Source organism: Zingiber officinale, chromosome 3B (assembly GCF_018446385.1).
Source record: "Zingiber officinale cultivar Zhangliang chromosome 3B, Zo_v1.1, whole genome shotgun sequence".
In the NCBI taxonomy this organism is placed as follows: domain Eukaryota; kingdom Viridiplantae; phylum Streptophyta; class Magnoliopsida; order Zingiberales; family Zingiberaceae; genus Zingiber; species Zingiber officinale.
The window spans coordinates 13,869,909-13,890,571 of record NC_055991.1 but is presented as its reverse complement, the minus strand read 5'-3'; the positions used below and the strand labels follow the sequence as shown (position 1 = coordinate 13,890,571).

At 43.8% G+C, this 20,663-nt stretch overlaps 1 protein-coding gene across 2 annotated transcripts in view; it reads right to left on the bottom strand.

Annotated features, from left to right (window-relative positions):
- Positions 1-19,854, bottom strand: part of LOC122055950 (alpha/beta hydrolase domain-containing protein WAV2-like) — a 55,031-nt gene extending 35,177 nt beyond the window's left edge. The window contains exons 1-5 of one of the 2 annotated variants that reach the window (XM_042617652.1): positions 19,512-19,854; positions 967-1,002; positions 798-876; positions 613-667; positions 409-525 (exon numbers count right to left, since the gene is read on the bottom strand). In XM_042617652.1, the coding sequence (XP_042473586.1) occupies positions 409-525; positions 613-667; positions 798-876; positions 967-1,002; positions 19,512-19,758 (534 nt within the window). In that variant the 5' untranslated portion in view covers positions 19,759-19,854. The remainder of the gene's footprint in view (positions 1-408; positions 526-612; positions 668-797; positions 877-966; positions 1,003-19,511) is intronic. The other variant, XM_042617653.1, reaches the window with a different exon arrangement.
- Between the last annotated feature and the right edge of the window lie 809 nt (positions 19,855-20,663).

Genomic DNA, 20,663 nt, shown 5'->3' with positions numbered 1-20,663 from the left:
AGCATTCTAGTTCATGCATATCTTTCCAATCAAAGACCAAAAATCAACACAAACAATGTCTCCTTCCCTTGTTTCATCTCCTTTCTTCTTCAACCTCTAATTTGTCACCGGCACAATGCGTATCTTTCTAGTCCAAAACTTGGCACAACTCGAGATTTTGAACTGTCGAGTGGTATCGAGTTTCGGTGATTTACCGGAACGATGCATTTCGACCATTTCTCTAGGTACAATATGAGATTTTAAACCATGAGAGAGAACATTTTGATTATACCTACTAAGAAAAGTGACAACAAATTAAGAGGTAATTGTCAAACACTAAATGAAAAAAAAGAGATTTCCTTCACATAAAAAGAAAGGAGAATAAATAATCAGTATTGGATCAACATAATATCTGCAAAGGGCAATAACCTTGTCAGGATTATTCCTCGCGAGCATAGCTCCAACTGCACCACCTAAAGATCTTCCAAAGACCACTATTCTTGATGGGTCAATATCAGTTCTCTGACTAAGATGATCTAAAGCTGCCTAATTATGAAAGCAAAGTCTTGCTAGTCATAATTAATAGTCTCATAACAGAAATCACAAAAGAGGGGGAAAATAAAAAGAACGAACCTGGGCATCCTTTATAATGCCATGTTGTGATGGGTAGCCATCACTTTCCCCATACCTGTTCAATCATGCATACATATACACATTGACTATATTAGGCAAGATTGGGTAATGATTGATTTTAGTTCCATATCAGAACAAATTTAATAAACCAAAATAAAATAAAAGATGGTATCTGTAAAGAATACCCTCTATAAGAAAGCATGAACACATTGCAGTGAAGCCTCTGCATCATTATCCGTACAAATTCAAGACGGTGAGCAATATCTAAGCAGCTAAGTCAAGGCATCTAAGAAATATATATATCTAGTATATATGTAATTGCAAGATATAGACAGTTTGAGATGTTTAGGATACTGCCAGCATTTTCTTGGAAGAAAAGAACTGTTGGGCCTGTTGAACAATTGAAGCAACATAAATAATTTGTAGGTAAAAACCTAATCATACTTATTTAATTGAAAATTAAGTAATTAAGAAAAACAAAAGAGGTAAACTGGCAAAAGATTAACCGATGAAAGATATATAAAGCACCACTTCTAACAATTGAATGAATAACTTTATTTCTATGAAATATATCAACATGAACCTACAGCACTAAATAATTTTACATAGAGATACTTTATATAGGTCTTAATACTTTTTTATGAGTTTGTTATAATGGCTCATTTTTATGGGAGAGAGGAGAAGGAAAGGGTATTCTCAGCCCCACCAGGAGTGGGCTCCACAGAACTGAAGCCACACAAGTCAAGCTTTGGATTAGACAAAAGGATGGTTTGCACTTTGCTAAATCTACTACTACTCTTCCCAGAAGTTGCCTTGAGGAGTTGGATTTATCTAGAAAATTCTGAAAATGTCATCAACTAGACACTAGTTGTCAACACTCGAGATGCTTGATCTTTGGGTGTCATCGATTCTCTCCAAGTCTGATCGCTATCATTGTGTATATGGCATTAATTGCATGTAGTTAATGTCCATTGCTTCAAGTTTGAGACTTAGGCCAACCATGCCGTGCCACACAATTGGCTCGTAGATATTGTATTATAACTGACATGGGTCATGGTAGATGAATGATCAACTCATCCATATAAATGCAAAGGACCACACTATGAACGCTTAACCTGGGCTGGGAGTTTGGACGCTTTCCACCATGTTCGGACCTCCAACTACTTAGACTCCCTTCTTCAACCTTCGCCCTTGTTGAGTCTTGTCTCATCATCAACCTCACTCGTTATTACCAACTTAACAAAGCCTCAAACCCCACCCAAGCAAAGACCATGACGTAGGGAATAGGAGTGAACAAAAATTCATGAAAATTCTTAATCCCATGGTCAAGTTCCTCTAAGGAATCCTCCCATAAAAGATTCTCTCTTTCGAGTCCCAAACTTTGTCTACCTAGCTAGTGAACTAGCAGAGACTCAAAGGGAGTACATAGTCCACCTTTTGTGAGTATCGTCAAAGTAGCCACCTCGATGCTACTCATCTTGCATCTCGGATGTCTCATACCATCCTTCTCTGATTTTGAGGTAGGAAGATCCGAAAATTTTTATTATTACTATTGGTAATTTTTATTTTTTGGTGATTTTTGATTTTTTGGTATTTTAGGTTTTTTTGATAATTTCTATCTTTTTATATTTTGAGTTCGTTTAGGAATTTTAGGATTGTTAATAATTTTTTCTTTCTTTTAGAATTTATTTCCTTTCTTTACAAGCTAGGAATTGTAGTCCATATATTAAGATTTCTTTCCTTTATTTGAATCTGAGGATCTAGAGTTTATATAAATATGTGTTTAGCTGTTTGTGGAAGATTTTCTATCTTTTTGTATTTTAAGTCTGTTTAGAAATTTCAGGATTTAGCCCGGTGCACAAAGCTCTCGTCATGCGGGATCCCGGGGAAGGATCCATTGTACGCAGCTTTACCCTACTTTTTGCAAGAGGCTGTTTCCAGGATTCAAACCCATGACTTTCACATGGCAACAACTTTACCGTTACGCCAAGGCTCCCCTTCAAATTTCAGGATTGTGAGTCTATTAATAATATTTTCTTTATTTTAGAATTTCTTTCCTTTCTTTACAATTTAGGAATTGTAATCCATATATTAGGATTTCTTTCCTTTATTTGGATCTAAGCATTTGGAATCTATATAAATATGTGTTTAGATGTTTGAGGAATAATCCTCGATTATTAAATATTCCACTTTGTTGCTTTTGTAATTGTTAGTTTCCTCATGGTTAGAGCCAACTTACTATTGTCTAACCAAGCTTGGAGATGCAAAGTTATTGAATCAATAAAATAGCTTTTCTTTCTTCCATGCTTGTGTTTTTCCATCTCTTTGGTGCAACGAACAATCCTGTGCTAAGCATGTGGAGAACTCATTACACTTCAATAGTCACATTCGCACTTAAATCGTGTGCTAAGCATGTGGACGGCTCATCGCACTTCAATAGAGTCTTTTAAATCTAATCCCGCATTGAGCAAGTAAATGTTTTAATGTATCAATGGTTGTTAGGCTGGGGGTCTTTTAAATATACTCTTACACTCAAACGAGTTGATGTTCAGACGTATTGCCTATGCTTGGATGAGGATTCGCAGAGTCATCCTTATGATTAGATAGGTAAACATTTTGACATACCACCCTTGCTCAGATGACCTCACACTTAATGAGTAGACCTTTCGAAATAATGCCTACACTAAATTGGGAATTCTTCAAGTCTTGATGTACATTCATACTAAAACAATGGTTCTCAGATTTTTACTTTGTATTTAGGTGGGTGAATATTTGGCGTATCAACATACAGAATGTGATCCACACAATAAGTAGATGGACATCTTACCCGCACGTTGATCTTTTGAATTTGGCATCGCTCTAGGATAAGTAGATCTTTCATTAAATCGTTTCACCCGTCTGATTCCCTGTGTTCAGCCTCGTTCTTAAACAAGTGGATCTTTCAACATATCATTAATGCTAAGACAAGCTTCTTTGAGACTACCCTAGGCTCAAAGGGTTGGACATTTCGACATCTTGCCCATGCTCAAACGTGCATTCTCTAAGCTCGAATGGATATATAGACATATTGTGTATGCTTACATGATATGACCTCAGTGTTGCCTCTTCAGATGGCCAACATGGTTATCCCCATGCCACATCATATGGGTAGCAACCCAATTCAATCAGACAGCACCCCAAGTCATGCCCCAGTCTAGCACTACCATATAAGACTTCTTTGTGTGTCAGTTTCTTCCTGATCCGGATCATAGGAGAGGGCGTAGAGGGGATTAGGGAGAAAAGAGAGGGCATATGCGTCATTTAGGAGGTGGAGGGTTAGAGGGGCATTGAGGAGCCGGTTCGTGAAAAAGAGGGAGGTGTGCAAGGGGAGGGGTTCGTGATTTTGCCGCCACCATCAAGGAGACGCCTCCTTCTCCAGCTCACCGCCACGCTTCTTCTTCTCCTCTCCTCCTTCGCAGCCCTCAGCGGCATAGCAGCTCCTTCGCTGCAGCCTCACAGACAGCGCCTCCCTGCTAGCTCCACAAGACACCTTCGCTGGTAGCCTCACAAGACAAGCCTCCTGTAGCCTCACAAGACAGCGCGCCCGCTGCAGCCTCCAAGACAGCGCCTCCCCGCAGCCTCAGCAAGACAGCAGCCTCGCCGCAGCTCACAAGACAGCGCCGTAGGCAGCCTCACACGCAGAGCAGCCCTCCGCACTTACCGCAGTCCCGCGCCACTTTGCCTAGTGTTCCGCCACGCCGCTGTCACATTCCGCCTACGCTGTCACATTCCCGCCCACGCGCTGTCACATTCCTACCGCGAGCCGATGTCGTGACGCCGCCGTGTCGTCGCTGTATTCCGATCAGGTGTCACCTTCGATCCATGCCACATTCGGCCCGCTGGTGACTGCTCAGCCCCTAGATCGTGAGGTTCTGAACTGGTTGAGAGAACCTACTCAGTGCATTCTTAGGGAAAGGATTGCATGTAGGCATGAAGAATTTGAAACAATAAAAGACATCTTTCTTTAAAATTGCACCAAATAACGCAACCGCTGACCGCCAAGCAACACGAGGGCATCGTTCATGATCGAATCACATGGGTCACACGGAGCGTCTGGCGAACAGAATCGCCGATCGCTATAATGAACACACGAATCGCATGGGTTCCATTAGCCCCGATTTTGAAAGACCCCAAGGCAAGGCACCGATCCACGGTGATCGCAAAGAACAGTCTCCAACCGTAGCAGGCCTGGCACAATGCAGGACGATCTGAAAGAAGAAAACTTCTGCCCGTCGCGAAACTGACAGACGAGGCAACAAAAATGGGCTCAGATATAATCAGTACGTCTGACCAGTCAGAAATATTACGAACGGCACACCAAGTCCTCACCTTCGAACCAGAATCACCGACCACGAAAACAGCCAGTCAATCAAAGAGACCAGCCCCACATCAACTCAAAGTCCCAGCTGTCAGTATATCCGCAACTTAAACGTATCCAAGAGTTAACGATCCACTGGTGCGAGAACGTACCATGAGGTCGAAAACCCCACCAACCGCGAACGCACCCACACCAGGCCGACATCTTCAGAAATACCCAATAGCCTGTTTATTAACCGTTCTGTTCCAAGATTAAACAGGCAGATAGAAATCTTCCACATAAAGCCACGAGAGTTTTATAACAAAGCTGCTACCTGGGGTCGACCTCAAGAACCTTCCCGACTATAAAGGTATCAGCAAAGATCTTCCGATAAACGAACAGCATTCAGCTTTGCTCAACACCGTGCGAGCTCGAAGAGTGGTCACAGTGTCACAAAGAGTTCAACCAACCACCCGGTCAGCAGCAGGTCTGCAGGATCCAGCCATTCTCCTCAGGCGTTAAAAGCACTAAAAGGCAGTTAAGATTTACATCCATTACCGAAGACAAGCAGCAGTAACGCCCACATCGTAGTCCTGCCACAACAGGCGATTCTGAGATCATCAACAGCAACCCAGCGACATCACAGCATTGCCGGAGCAAGGCGAGCTGCAGAAAACCCACCCAGATAAAGACCCTGACTGCATCAACCCAGTAACTGATAAGACTGCACCATAGACGCCCGCAGTTCCATTCCCACCCAGAGCATGACCCATGGTGCGCGTGATGATCTGAGGAGCACCATTGAGCAATCAAAGATTAGACACAGAGTTGCTGGTCTCCACCTGCAGTGGTACGCCGCCTGTTGCCGGGCGTAATCTGCCTCAGCACCACCATGACATCGGCCAGAGCCTTGAGATCATTGCAGGGATCGTTTTCAATAACCAGCAGACTGACAGGAACAGTTCACAGTTATCCCCGACACGCCACTTCGATTTCTGCCAGAACAGCAGTATCACACGCCAGATACGAAATCGAGGAACGGAGAAGTTAACTCATCGACAGGACCGTAGTTCACCCAACGGGCTGCCACGGCGCAGAACGCCGCAGATCATTTAGTCACGGTGTCATAACACCAGGACGTCCCAGACAAACCGATTGAGGACGTCCACCGCCACTGCCCACCCAACACTGCAACGTCAACGGAAGCGTCAACACTGGGCGACCACCATCAGCGCGATTCATCCGACCCACCCCAACAGGGCGCGACGAACCGACGGATGAAGAGGTCAGCAAGACATCTCAGCAGTATCTGGTGAAGAAGATCCTGGTCAGCGACGCTGATTTCTGCCCGACTCACCAGCAGAACACCACGCCCCAGCTTGACACCTCTGGGCAGATCTGCCACTGCAGCACAGTCCCCAACGTCACCATCGCCACGGCGGAGGACCGACTGAGGCAAACATGGCCGCCACCACCAACTCCTCAATGCTGAATCAACCAAATCATCCGGAACCATACATCGAGGCGAAGCAGAACAATCGATTGACCGATTCGGTTCTCACACCAGCAGGTTGTACCTTCCAGCAAACCCCGAATGCCCGGCCGTTATTGGCCGCAGTGACGAAGACCCACACCATGACGCCCGCAGCCCCGACCACATCGTTGCAGAGACCACCTCAGGTCAAACTGCCCCGCACCACCAGCAGCAGCCGAAGCAGCATGTTCAGCACGCAAAGACGCAGAAGAACACCACGACAGCCGAGATCACTTGAACGGTTCACATCTTCCCAACACACGAGATCCACGCACACAATGGTCCACGCAGTGCTCCATCGTCACCCACATCTTCATCAACACCATGTGCCTCCAGAACCACAACACCAGACGCCCGAGCCGCATTTCAAGCCAGACAACACCGGGATGTCCAAAGCGCGACACCTTACAGCACCTCAACGCAATCATCTGTCTCCCTCATCAATCTGCTGCCAACACGGGATGACGATGACGGTCAGCGTCACACGCCGACAGCAACGAGCACCGAGTATTCATAATACAGCATCAGAGATCACCAACACTTTCCACGTGAAAATGACCTCTGATCCACTGCGGTGAGGCCGGCACCGAAGCCAGGTCCAGTGACAACCTGACTGCCTCGATCATCCCAACTGCAGCACCCGCAGGACCTCAGCGAACGCCACCGTCGCCCATCATTGCCAACGAACTCGCGGGATCCCCGGTCAGTTCAGCGACGGCCCCAGTCAGCCCATCTTCCACACACGCGATCAACCGGAAGCGGAGTCTGCCCAAATGCAGTTACTGACGCCACCCCCGCCTCAACTGCAGATACTCCGAGTAACCGTAACGTAGTCTGTTCCACAAAACTTCGAGCCCACGCCCAGTCTCCATTAGGGGAACAGCAGCTAACCTGATTGAAGCCATGCAATGCCACATCTCAGCCGATCCCAGCGACGGACCAAACATAACCAGATCACCTGAGCCTGATCCGCCACGACACGCAGCTGACGGATCCGAAACATCACGCGAGCGATCTATCCCGCTTCATCGACTATACGATCTGCTTCAGAAGATTTTGATCAGACTGTCGGAAATCAAGCTGCTTCCCGGAGACAGGCGAATCGCCGATGAAAATATCGCGGTGAGCGCATCCGCAGCATTCACTACACCGAATGGCAGATTCGCCAGATCCTCAGATTTGGCAACCGTTAATGCCATTCCAGTTACCAGATCTCAAAGAACACGACCAACCCAGCAACTCCATCAAACATACGCCGCAGCAAAAAGAGATCCACTGCAACGAACGCAACGTCCGCAGTGAGAAGAGGGCACAGCGACCCGTTCAGACCAAACACCGCAGCAGTTTTCAGGCACGGTTCGAGATTACGAACACGTCGCGCAGCAGTGCCACTTTCTATCAATACCGCGATATCCGGCGAGAAGATCACAGTGAACACCATCTCAACGTCATTTGTTCAGAAACAACCACACGACAGAAAACGGCGACGGCAACCCAGGTGCCCGTTACCGACGACCGCAATCATCTGGAAACGATTCCACATCGCAGCCCCGCCGAAGAACACGAACGCGGCGGTCCACCACGCGGGATGCACCGAACACCGACATTGATACCGCCAGGAAGGTCGTTCCCTCCTCATCTCATCATTTCACCAGAACGCTAAACCACATATTAGAAGAAATGGGTTCGAGATTCAGAGTTGCGCAGAACATCGGTCGAATCCAATGATTTCAACAAGAAAGAGCACGCCATCGCCGCATCCAAACGCCACATAGCTGAAGTCGACACGAGAACCAGGAGCTAACCGAAGACAGATCTTCGAGTCAGTCCGTAGGGAGACCAGTGGGAGTAGCCACAGCGAACTGGCGAAAGAAGCCCGATCGACGTGCCCCAGGATTCTCCGGTGAAGTTACACCGTGCCGTAACAATGGCCTCAACGCAGAATCCTCGATCCTGAATCAGGCCCGCCCCAACGTCACCGACACCGCGCCGCGCATCACCCTCCCTTGATCGAGACACCGTCATCACCGCTGGCATTAATCAAGATTCCGCAACGAACAGTCGAAACACGAAGCACAGGATCAATTGCACCCCACCACGCCTTCCATCGACAGAACAGCGATTCATCTGGGTCATTTCTGTCCCAGCTATGCAAGACGGGGAATCAAGATGGTTGTAACCTTCATAAACACACAACACCATATCAATGCCGACCACCCCTGAGCATGGTCGAGAAAGAATCACCCATGTACGCCCACGGTCCCCGACAGCATCCCGCGACGACTTGACCGGTCACCGTTACATTGAAAATCCACGAAGTATCGCTTCAATCGTTATCAGACAGTTTATCAAGAACTGTGATCAACGAGATATCTCTGAACATGCGACCAGACGATGGATCTTCCCACCACACAAAGCCCCCGATCCCGAAAGTCATAAGACCGCACACCACGATCGCGCCATGATTCCTGCCATCAACAGCCCGATTCCAAGCGGAACAGTGCCGCGCGAGAACGGCCAACAGCCCACCATAAAGACGGACAGCCCCGCCTGTCACAAGGTCTGAAGCAAATCTTCCAATCGATCCAGCCCACCGCAACACGATCCTGACGCACCGGCACAGGACTCAACGGTCGGTCGCCATCTCGTCAAGAATTCCGTTCGAAAAATGGTCCCAGCCATCGTCGACTATTATCTCGATTTCAGCAAACGCGGTTGCTCGCGTCCATCGAAGAACGGGTTTATATTGCCTCCACAGCCAATGAACCATCAATAAGCCGAGCACCATTGGAAATTAGTCTCAGGCAGCGATTTGAAAGGCACCCACGGCGGGGACTCACCGGTCGATAGCTCAACGAAAGACCAACACCATATTCAGCAGCATCTCATCGAAAAACGACGAACGTTAAGATCGGGTCGCGGTCGATACAAAATCATCACCACTGAATTGCCCAGCACACCGCACCGCGTAGCGATCGAAGCGGAGAAACGAGGCGCCTGTGCAACCCAAACGCACCCCAGACCACCGCGCAGCCTCAAACGTCCGACGCGAAATTGCCATCACGAACAAGACGCTAGCCTTGCACCATTATTCGAGCCAACGACCGTCGCAATCACAGTTCCGTCAAACAACAAGGTACCCGAAACCGACGGATCACCACGACGCAAGAGCCCCGCACTCCACAATGGCGGGTGATACCCCTGCCCACACTTGTCCGCTTGCCCTGCATCACAGTTCACGATCTCGTGAAACCACCACACCGCACAACGGAGGACAAATATCACACCTGCTCACCACGCAATCAACGCCCATAAAGAGTTCTCGAAACCCGAAGACGCCGCAGCATCTGTCGACAACGAAGATCACGTCAATCATCCAACCTCCTTCAACTGTTTATCCGTCATGAGGCAGATCAAGATTGACCGAAAGAGTCTCAGTGACTTGACCGCCAGGTTACAGTCGCAGCGAGCCCGGGCGCGGCTTCCTTCGCCAGGCGAGTAACCAGATATACTCCACCACCGAGAAAAGGACGAACCATAGTCATTGACGGATCTCCAGGCTGCTCGCACCGCCTCTCGAAATGGCCATGTGCTTACCACTACCGGATAGATTCCGGATCCGTGAACTCCAGAAATCTCCAATACCTGGTCATCCAATAGACAAAAATGCAAAGGTTCTCATTGGCAGTGTCTCAGAGTTTCTGTTTCACAGTTTTTCGGCCCTGCATTAACCGTTATTTTCGCGCATTACCCGCTTTATTCAGCACACGCTCCCACCAAAAATGTAAGGAAACGTCTTCTTTCAAAATAACTTAGATAATGCACCAAAGAGAAAGTACAGGACTAAATTACTTCGAAAGGAATTCAGAAAAACTTGCTTAAGAACTTGAAACTTACAAGACACTTCTCAAAGTAGAACTTGTACCGGAACTCGGTGTGTGTTCTGCAATGAGCATACTAGAGGGTTTTATAGAGAAGGGAAGAAGGGGGATAAGGATGAGCTGAGTGCACATGTGGGCCTCATCATCACTCACGAGTATCCCTTACTTTTCCTTTGTCTATCCCTTTACAACACAACCTAGACTCTTTACAGCTAAGGCTAATTGATTCTTTTCATTTGGACGGCTCCCCGAGGCTCAGTCCTTGTGAAGTCGAATCTTCTTTATTAAAGGCATATCTTCCTTTGGATTTGATGGGACGGCTCACCACGCTCCTTTATCCTTTTTCTCATGGTGGAGTGTCCACCATCTCTTGGATTACTCCTTGTAGCTGAAGGAACGCGCCGAATAAAGAACTCTTTACAGCTGTAACCCTTGGCAGGGAATCTTTAAAGTAGAGTCCTTTAGGATGCTCAGATCTGATACTGAAATCTGCCTCCTTGATATCTTGGATAAGCTTGAGTTCAAGGAGGTTGTGGATGAGTTGGTTGGCCACAGTCTTCTCGATGTCAGCAAGATGCTTTCTGGCGTCTTCTTCGAGAACAGTGCAGACTCCTGGGCCTCGACTGTTGGTAACTTCTTTGTATTGAGCCAGAAAGTGATAAGGCTCTTCAGATGTTGAGTTGCCTGATTGTTGGGCTTGGCCTGGAGTTGAGTAATAGTATCCTCCCATTGTTGAAGAACCAATTCGTCTTCGTTTGTAAGAATCCATGGGCCTGTAATTACAGAGACCAAACGAGACAAAGTGTCAGCTAAGGTATTATCCTTACCTTCAATATGCTGAAAATGCACAGGTATGCCCAGCCCAGTAATAAAGTCCGTAAATGAAATCCATCGGACTCGTGAAGGTTTGTTTTGTGCAGTCTTGTTGAAGAAGCTTATGATTGCTTGGCAATCTGTCCGAATGAGAAGCTCCTCCTTATCAAGATAATAAATTTTAAAACTATTCATGCTGTTCATGATAGCATGAATCTCCGCATCTATGGTTGATTTGAGAGGGGAAAACTTCCCACTTGCATAAGCACTGATTAATTCTGAAGTCTTTGGATCGTATTTTTGAGGTTTCCACTTTAAAACACCTCCCCAACCTTCCATACAGCCGTCGGCTTCAATTATCACATAGCACTGTGCAGGTGGTATAGCTAATTCAGGTAAATCCTTGATGATGGATTTTACCTTATCAACCACAGCCCAATCTTGGCCATTCATTCGTTTTTCACCATTGGGGGATGTCTTGGAATATAGTGGCCCAAGAATCTTTCCCAGATTAGGGATATATGAACGGGCATAATTGAGAATTCCCAGCCAAGATCTTAACCCCTTCGTAGTTTGCAGTTCTTCTTTCTTAAAATCAGCTACCTTGGAAATAATGTGAGGTTGAAGTTTGATTTTTGAATTTCCAATGGTTGCTCCCAAGAACTCTATTGTGGGACTGCCGATTTTCATTTTTGTAGGGCTTAATATAAGCCCATTTCTTCGGCATATATTAAGAAGGACCTTGAGATGCTCCCTATGTTCTTCCTCTGTTTCTGAAAAAATCAAGATGTCATCAATATAAACTGCTATAAATTTTTCCGTACCTCGGAAGCAGTTATCCATTTTTCTTTGGAAGATTGCAGGGGCATTCTTCAAACCAAATGGCATTACCAGCCATTCAAAGAGTCCCTCTGGTACCCAGAATGCTGTCCATGGTACTGAGTCGGGATCCATGGCTACTTGGTGGAAGCCACTTTTAAGATCAAATTTGGAGAAGATTTTACTTCTTCCAACCTTATGAATAATGGTATTAATACCAGGCAGGCTGTACTGATCTTTATGGGTATTATCATTCAGCCTTTTGTAATTGAAAACCATTCTCTCCTTGCCTTTTGTTTCCTTTCCTGTCTTAGGATCAACTGTTGTACCGGAATGTACTATGATAGCTGTAGTCCTGTGGCAGCTAGTACTTGGTCTTATAACTTTCAGATCAAGGAGAGCTTTTATGTGATTGCGGAAAGAATCCATCATCTGGGGAGTCACATGTTTAAGAGGTCTATCCTCAATTGTTAGATCTGGATTCTTAATCGCTAGTCTGCAAGTAACTTGATTAGAAGCCCAATACTTCATAGGATTATTTCCAATATAACCAGTATTGGTTAATTCAGAAATCAAATCTTGGAGATGCTGTCCGGGTTGCCATAGACATACCTGCTCCTGGATTTGATTGTATTCTTCTTCCTCGAGCTCTAATTCTTCTATTGCAAGGGCTGTAGGTACAACCTGTTGAGTATGAATTGTTGTAATGTTTTTGTAGAAGGTTACCTCATTGCCTTCTATGCGGATTCCCCCATGCATAGCTCGGATAAAATTGCAGCCCAAAATCATAGTAATATTTCCTCCTAATGTCAATGGAAAGGCATAGGTATAGGGTATTCTGAATTGATGCTCCCCTATCTTCATACTTCCATATTTCAGCTTCTTGTTTGCAGAAGTTCTTGAATTAATGCCACTGAAATTGACAACAAATGTATTATCCTCAATAGCTAAAGGAGGTATTGATACCTGGTCAATACAACAAGTAGTAGCTCCGGTGTCAAGGATTGCATTGACTTTGAAATTTTCAATTCCCGGAATCGAGAGTTCTACTACCAGATTAAAGAGCCCATTTGTTTTTAGCTTTGGCTGCTTGGCTTCCTCTATGGAGAATACCTTTTCTTTCCCTGAATCAATAAGAACATGAGCTTCTTCCTCAAATATTTCTTCTTCTTGAAAAACTTCCTCCCCTTTTTCTAGTCTCCCTCTGAGATCTTTATTTTCAAGCTCAAGAAGATCTATCTTCAGTTTAAGCTCCTCATTCTCAGTATCAACTTCTAGTATATTAGCATTTTGAATTCTGAGCAAATCTTCTTTCTCAGTAGCATACTCTTTCTTTAGCTGGTCAATCTGGATTTCAGCCAGTAATTTTGTACTTGCAACTTCTTGCTTAAGTCTCTCAATTTCGGCTGCTGCCCAAGTAATATAGTTTTGCTGTTCCTGAATTAAATTAGTAGGAGTAAAAGGAACAGGGACTGACCTTTCTACTGGTATGCTCATATCAAAATAATTTCGGGTACACATCCCGCATGAAGTAATCTGGCAAACACCGCAATGCATTCGGTGTTTTTGCATAGTGATTCTTTTACAGCAAGAACACTTCTGATATGGAGATGCTATTTCCCCATTAATCTCCCAAATGTGGTTACAGTCATGCTGTAACTTAGACACCTTCACCATGGGTTGCCATCCTTCCGTTTTTCCTATCATGTATGAATTTGTTTGCTCTATAAAGACAAATAACATTTCTTGATTAAGGATGGTGTTCACCTGGTAGTCTTCTCCTTCAGATATACTGAATATGGCGTCCGAAGGTGCATCACCCTCTTGCACTGACATGATTTCATAATCCTCAGGAATTTCAATGCCCTCGAAAAGAGCTACTCTTCTGGTGTTTTTGAATTCTCTAGGACAGTCTCTTGCAAAGTGCCCCTCTTCTCCACACAGAAAACATTTGCATTTCTTGTTTCTGAGTAGATGCTTCTTTTTCTCTACTCTGGCATGTGTTTGATGGGGTTTGCCCTTATAGGTGGTTGACCGCCTAAGTCCATATTTCTTTTTAGAATCCTGGTAATACCCTGGAATTGGCATTTGGCTGCAGAAGGACAAATCTTTAAGGGATCTGCTGAATGCCGCCTTCTTACATTCTTCCTCCAAGTACTTGTAGGTAAAGATTACTCTGGGATGCACTCCCACAGTATTCCCTTGATATTTTTCATCAAAGGCAGATTTGATTCGCCTACCTAATTCTCCCGGAAGCTTAAGCCAGAATTTCTCCGATAGTTCTGGTCCAGTAAAAAGCCTTCCTGTCTTGGAAGCAAGATTCATATAGTCAGTAAGAAACGGGATAAGATCCTTTACCTGCTGGCAGTTTAGTCTTTCAAGATCTCGATATGCTCTATCTTGCATATCCGTCGATCCTTGAAACGGATCTTCTAGCATAAATACTCGTCTGATCTGAGAGATTATATTTTGAGTGCCGTTTCTTCCATCACTGGAGTTGATCAACTCCTGATATTCATTTGGATACGCCATACGCCACTGTATCCAAGTTAGCCTTTCTGTTTCCCCTAATAAATTTTCAATGTAGTCGGCTTTGTCTTGGGGATCTGAAAAGTTTTGTAGAGCAACTATATTTTTGGTTATAGCTTCCCACCTCAAGAATACATCTTCTATTCTGTTAAGCTGAGGAGGTAGCGTCAAAATTGCTCCTGTTTGTTGGTGCGCTGTGGGTAGATTCCACCACTCGGATTGGTCTTGTCTTTTAAAATTCTGTCTTGGAAGTGGAACTGAATGACTTACAGGTTCATCCTTTGGAGCTCTATTAGGGGGATATCCCACAGGGTTCATTGTGGTGTCAGCCGGTGGTCTATAAGCAGATTCCGCCTGGGAATAAATTTGTTCCTGCAGTTGCTGCAATTTGGGATAATCAGAAACCCAATCATCAAATTGACTGATACCTGGAAGTTTTTCAGCTTCTTCAGTGCCAGCTGCTACTATCTCCCCACCACCTTCCGCAAATGGATTAAGAAATTCATTTTCCTGTGCAAAAGATGTTGGTGTAGTCTGCAATGCTAAGTATTGTAAATACTCAAGGTACTCATCATTGCTGTCAGCATTATGGCCACTAATATCTTCATCCTCATCATCCCATGTTGATCTTGTAGGTGGAATAAAGGGAGCAAATGGTGGTGCAGCATAATTGACATAAAAATTATACTTGCCGCTGGGTTCGCCAAGGGTATCCCATCTGGGATTTGTATCTGGCTCCCCTAGGGGTTCCCATCTGTTATTTGTAGTTTCTTCATTAGAGAAAACACATAAGAATTGTGTTGATGAAGAAGATGCTCTGGTTGAAGAGGTAGCCTTTGGAGCCTTTAGTGCATTTAGTTCAGCTTGTAATTGTCGCCTGTATTCTCGTGAATCTCGTAACTGTCTTCGAGAAATGGCAAAACTTCGTTCAAATGAATCATCTTCAGCCAATAAATCTAAATAGGCCTCTTCTTCTCGCATCTTATGTTGCTCTATGGCATATTGTCGTGCTGCAGCTTGTACTGCTAATAATTCCTCTTCAGGAACAGTTTTTATTGCTAAAGGTGAAATTACCTCCTTCTGCTTGCCCTTGTGGGTTGAATAATCGGGTGCTACACAGGCATCATAGGTGGCTGCGTCTTCTTCGTCACTGCAGCAATAATAACAACCCAAACATTCAGGGTTTGCTTTAGAGCTAGTACAAACCTGCTGTTGTGTTGTAGAACCAAAACCCGAGGCTCCTCGTTCAGTCAAGCCTAGTTGTTCTACTTCTTTTACTTCAGGTGTAGTTATGCGTTCCAGGATGATTTGGGCAATACATTCCTGCTTATTAAGAAATATGTCTTCATTAGTAGTATTAAACGCCATAACTTTTACCTCTCCTCTATAATCCGAATCAATTACTCCACCCATGATGATAATCCCTCTCATAGCAGAGCTTGATCTTGGAGCTATTCTTCCATATGTGTTGTGTGGAATTTGAATACATAATCCTGTTGATAACAAAGATCTACCCAAAGCAGGTATATCTTGAGCATGAGTAATGGAAATATCGTACCCTGCTGCTCCTGCTGTTCTTCTAGTAGGAATCTGAGCCAAAGAATGTATCCTTTTGACCAATAGTTCTTCAGGAATCTCTTCTTCCACAAATACTGCAATAGAATGTCTTGCAACCTCTTCTTCATCAGATTGAATTTCCTCATCCTTTGCATTATATTTAAGTGGGTCAGATGAAGACGCTGCTTGGTACTGGTCAAATTGTAGCGAAACACTTCCATCCAGCATGTTTCTGGTATTGACCTCAGTAGGTTGCATAGGAATATTGACAGTGGATTGTCTTATAATCCAGTTTTGTCCTAGGACATCCCTGGTATTATAACTTCTTCCTGGGAGAGCTCTAACACCATGGCTTGCCAAATAATCTACAACATTCTGCACTTCATAAGCAAAGCCCACATTAGGTGTATTAGATAACCTACCTACTAGTCCTCTTGTAATCAGTAGGTTAGCTTCTCCATTCCTCCAATTTTCATATCCCCTTGCGAGTATGGATACCTGTATATTTCTGTAAAAATCAGAAATTGTAAGCATGGTATCAGGGATAACATAGACTAATTGACTTCCCCTTGTCAAGTCTACTTCCATTGTGGCAAAAATGGCTTGATCCCCTTGCCAACGGTTGTCTCTAAAGACGATCAGCGCCAGAGTGCCTTCCTCCTGTCGGTGTAATATTTGAATACGAACTTGGATTACACCCATATGTAGGAAGCGCATACCACTTCTCTGGAGTTGATTAAAGCTCTCTGGTTGTATGAAAGCTCTATCAACCTGGTTGCTTGTTACTAATAGTGCTTCCTCAGATCTATGCACATACACCCTATGGTGTACATCATCTCGTCGGGAATGATATAGAACTTCAGCTGGTACTATAGCTGCACGCTCTTGCATAGAAAGCCTCAGTTGAGTCTGAGGGTCCAGTTGCTGTTCTAGGGTATTATTGTGATTTCCCCCAACAACTCTCCTTGCTACTCTCTGTATGGCTCTTTGTGCGTTATATCTTCTCCTCTGGTTCTGCCTGTATTCACGCACTTGATCTTCAAACAGTGGTGCCCCTTCTGTCCTTGTAATTGTTGTAACAGGGGGATTTCTGCTCGATGTGGCCATTACTTCTTTGCTGCCTTAGCTTGTTCTTCTTTCAGAATTTGAAATGGATCTGTAAAGACTCTTAACTTGCCTTTGGATTCTTTTGGCTTTTCTTGGAGAGAAATAGCCTGGATCCTTTCTGAAAGATTTTTAACAACTTCGTCTGGTAGGGTTGGCTGGATTTGAACTTCTTTTGCTTCAAGCCTTTTGACCCTTTCTTCAAGAGCTTCTAGCTTTTCAAGTATTGAAACTAAAAGCTGAATCTGTGTATTAGCCTGTTTAATCAAGATATTATTACTGCTAATACCTCCTTTATAGTCAGAAGGTTTACAAAAGCCAACTGCTGGGGATTCAATGCCTTCAGTGGCCTGGAGTGCCTCCTTATATGAATTTGTAGCTTTTGTGTTTATAAAACTCATGAAAATACCCAACCTTCGACTTTGTGTAGAAGGGCTTCTACCCTATCTACCTTTTGTTTTAATTCTTCAGATAACTTAAGAGCTTGTTGCTCAATAAGCTTAGGCTGTTCAGTTATCTTTCTAAGAAGGTCTTCCAACTGCCTCTTAGTTAATGGTCTGTTACTGAGTACTTCGTTAGTCAGGTTTTTCAAAGCCTCACTAAGCCTTCTGTTCTCACTTTTTAATTCGTCCAATTGCTCTTGGATCTGTTTAAAGTTTTTGAGATGCACTCTACAAGATAGACAGACTCTGTCGTATACTACTGAAATATTATGAGCTAATTCTCTTTGAGTTGGCTGATTTTCTGTTTTTGCTAAGTCAAGGTATTCTAGGTTCGAGGTATGGGATTTGGTATACCATTCTCGTATATGTTCTTCCCAACGTCTGGACATAGACACAATTATATCTAAACCCTTTTATTTTATTTACTTTTCCATCTATGGTTTACGGCTTAGAGGGTTCTAAGAGTTTTCTTGCTCACACAGGTGTGCCCTTGGATTTATCTCGGCGCCCTCGCCTTTTTACCAAGTTAGGACCTGTTCTTTTGCAATCCACCCGTCGTTCCCCGGTCGCCTTATTACCATAAATTTCTAGTCTCTAAAAATCAAGGGCTTAAATATTCAGACACTATATCAGTTCATGTGGTCGCTATAACTGATCAACAGTTGCAATTCACTAGACATGCCCTCGTATTTCGCTATAACTGATCAACAGTTGCAATTCGCTAGTACGAATTTTAAAGAAAGATGTCTTTTATTGTTTTTAAGAACAACATACCAAAAATTTATATACCATACCCATCCTTTCCCCTAAGAATACCCTGAGTAAGGTTCTACTCAGCCATTAGAACTAGCTCTGATACCAAAATAGGGCGGAAACGTCCTGGTCAACGTAGAGGACAGATCATCGACCGGGTCATGGGGATGCGGTCAACCTTCCAGACACGTCACACCGGCAGGTTCGTTTTCTCAGCTTCCAGACAGGATCACTTCCAATCAAACATCTCTTCTAAATTGAAGAGATAAGAAACACTGTAATTGAGAGAGCATTTTTCCTCTGCAATGCATTCAATTTTATAAAACACATGACAAGAGGTACACAACAGTGCATGTTTATTCTTTTGCACACATTTTTTTCAAATCAACTGACTTCATCAAGATAATTCAAACAAGGGAAATCCAAAGAAATCAAGAAGCTCACTTTATCAATGAAGTATGATACAGTTTGTCACTGGATTCTTATATAGAGGATAACACGTTTATCATGGAAATAATTATTAATATCTGATCCTAAATTGTAGAATTAAGAAGTAAAAAAGGTCAGTAGGAGGATTTAATACCCCAGGGTGGAAACACTGGGTGCTATTCTAGCTTGAACTTTTCTCACATTTTTTTTCAAAACAACTTATTTCCGCAAGATAATTCAAGCAAGGGAATTCTAAAGAAATCAAGAGGCTCACTTTAACAGCGATGTTTGGCACAGTTTATCACTAGATTCTTATATGGAAGATGGCACACGTTTACCGTGAAATTAGTAGATAATGCCCGATCCTAAATTTTAGAATTGAAAAGTCGAAGAAAAAAAAACGATGTGAGGGCTTAGTAATGCAGAGTTCATACACTGGTCGACTCAAAAAAAGTATACTTTCTTTAGTAAGGTAGTATCAAAAGAATCTTAGAGATCCAAGAAACAAGGCGGCCAGTATATATAAGAACCCTAAATTAAACTCTAGATCTACCCTAATAGAATCACAATACCCAACCTTTCCTCAAACGAAAAATGTTCTCTATTGTTTAAGGGATCAGGAAATTTTGAAGGAGATCGACATCAGTCCCGAGAAATGGAGAGAAAATCCCTAGAATAAACGATGGTGATCAAAAAGATACCATATTCACCTGGCTTCCAAGGAGACTGCTTGACGAACCAGGCGTGCAGGCGGACGCCATCCGAAGCGTGAAGGAAAACATCTTCGTAGTCGAGTCGAAGCCGCGCAGGCGTGATGGGGTAGGCGCGGGCGAGCCCGGGGAGCACTGGAACGTAGACCAACCGTTCCTGCAACGCCACCAGCGCTGCCATCCCAACCACCACCACACCGCCCGCACCATACACTAGCGCCTTAAGGAACGATACCATCGCAGCCTCCGGGAACTCGGTCGAGCAGTTGACCGGCGACAGGGGAGGAGCTCCCGCGACCAGGTCTCGACGGTTTTTGCCTCTGGGAAAAAGGAGAGAACGCACGTGCGGAGGCGCTTCGCATAGGCCGTAATCTCCAACCACGTCATCCGAACAATCATTACATTATGTTTGATTTCCAAAATGCTTCCAATATTTGTCAGCTTTTTTTAAAATATATTTGATAATAAAATACAATCTTTAAATAAATGTTTTGACATTGATTAAATTTAATAATGTTTTTAAACAAGTAGTTTAACACAAATATTACTCTTACCTTTCGCGAGTGAAAATTTTAAATTAGATTTGCCTACAAGGAGTATTTTAAGTACAGGGAATACACATGAAGAATTGAAGATGGCTTAGACTCTATTGAAGGATGATATTGAGCAAATTATAAGACAAGGAGTATTGAAGTGGAATCGAGGAAAATAGACTTCAAAAGTAAAGAAATCAAGAAAGATATAAAGAGAAGTTGTGGGCTCAAATGCATCCAAAGAACATAAGGTCTAAAGGAAAAATGACTCTAAAGTGAAAGTAAAACTTAGTGAAAGTTGAATGTTGAAAAAATATGTTTGAGCCAGGGAGAGATCTTAATATAGATGAAGTCAATCATAGAAATGATCGGAATTAGTATACCAATGAATTGATACAAAAATATCAATCAATTGAAAGTTGTCATGGAATTATCGGTTGAACATAATTAGTTTTTGTTTATAATTATCAATCTAGTCAACTAACAATTGGAACTTCACAAGTGTAAGGTACTTTTCATGAGATTCGAACTCTCATCGCATAGAGAATTCATCCCACCACTTATTATCACAACAAAGCTCCGAGGGCAAGTCTCATTACGCTCTTAAACA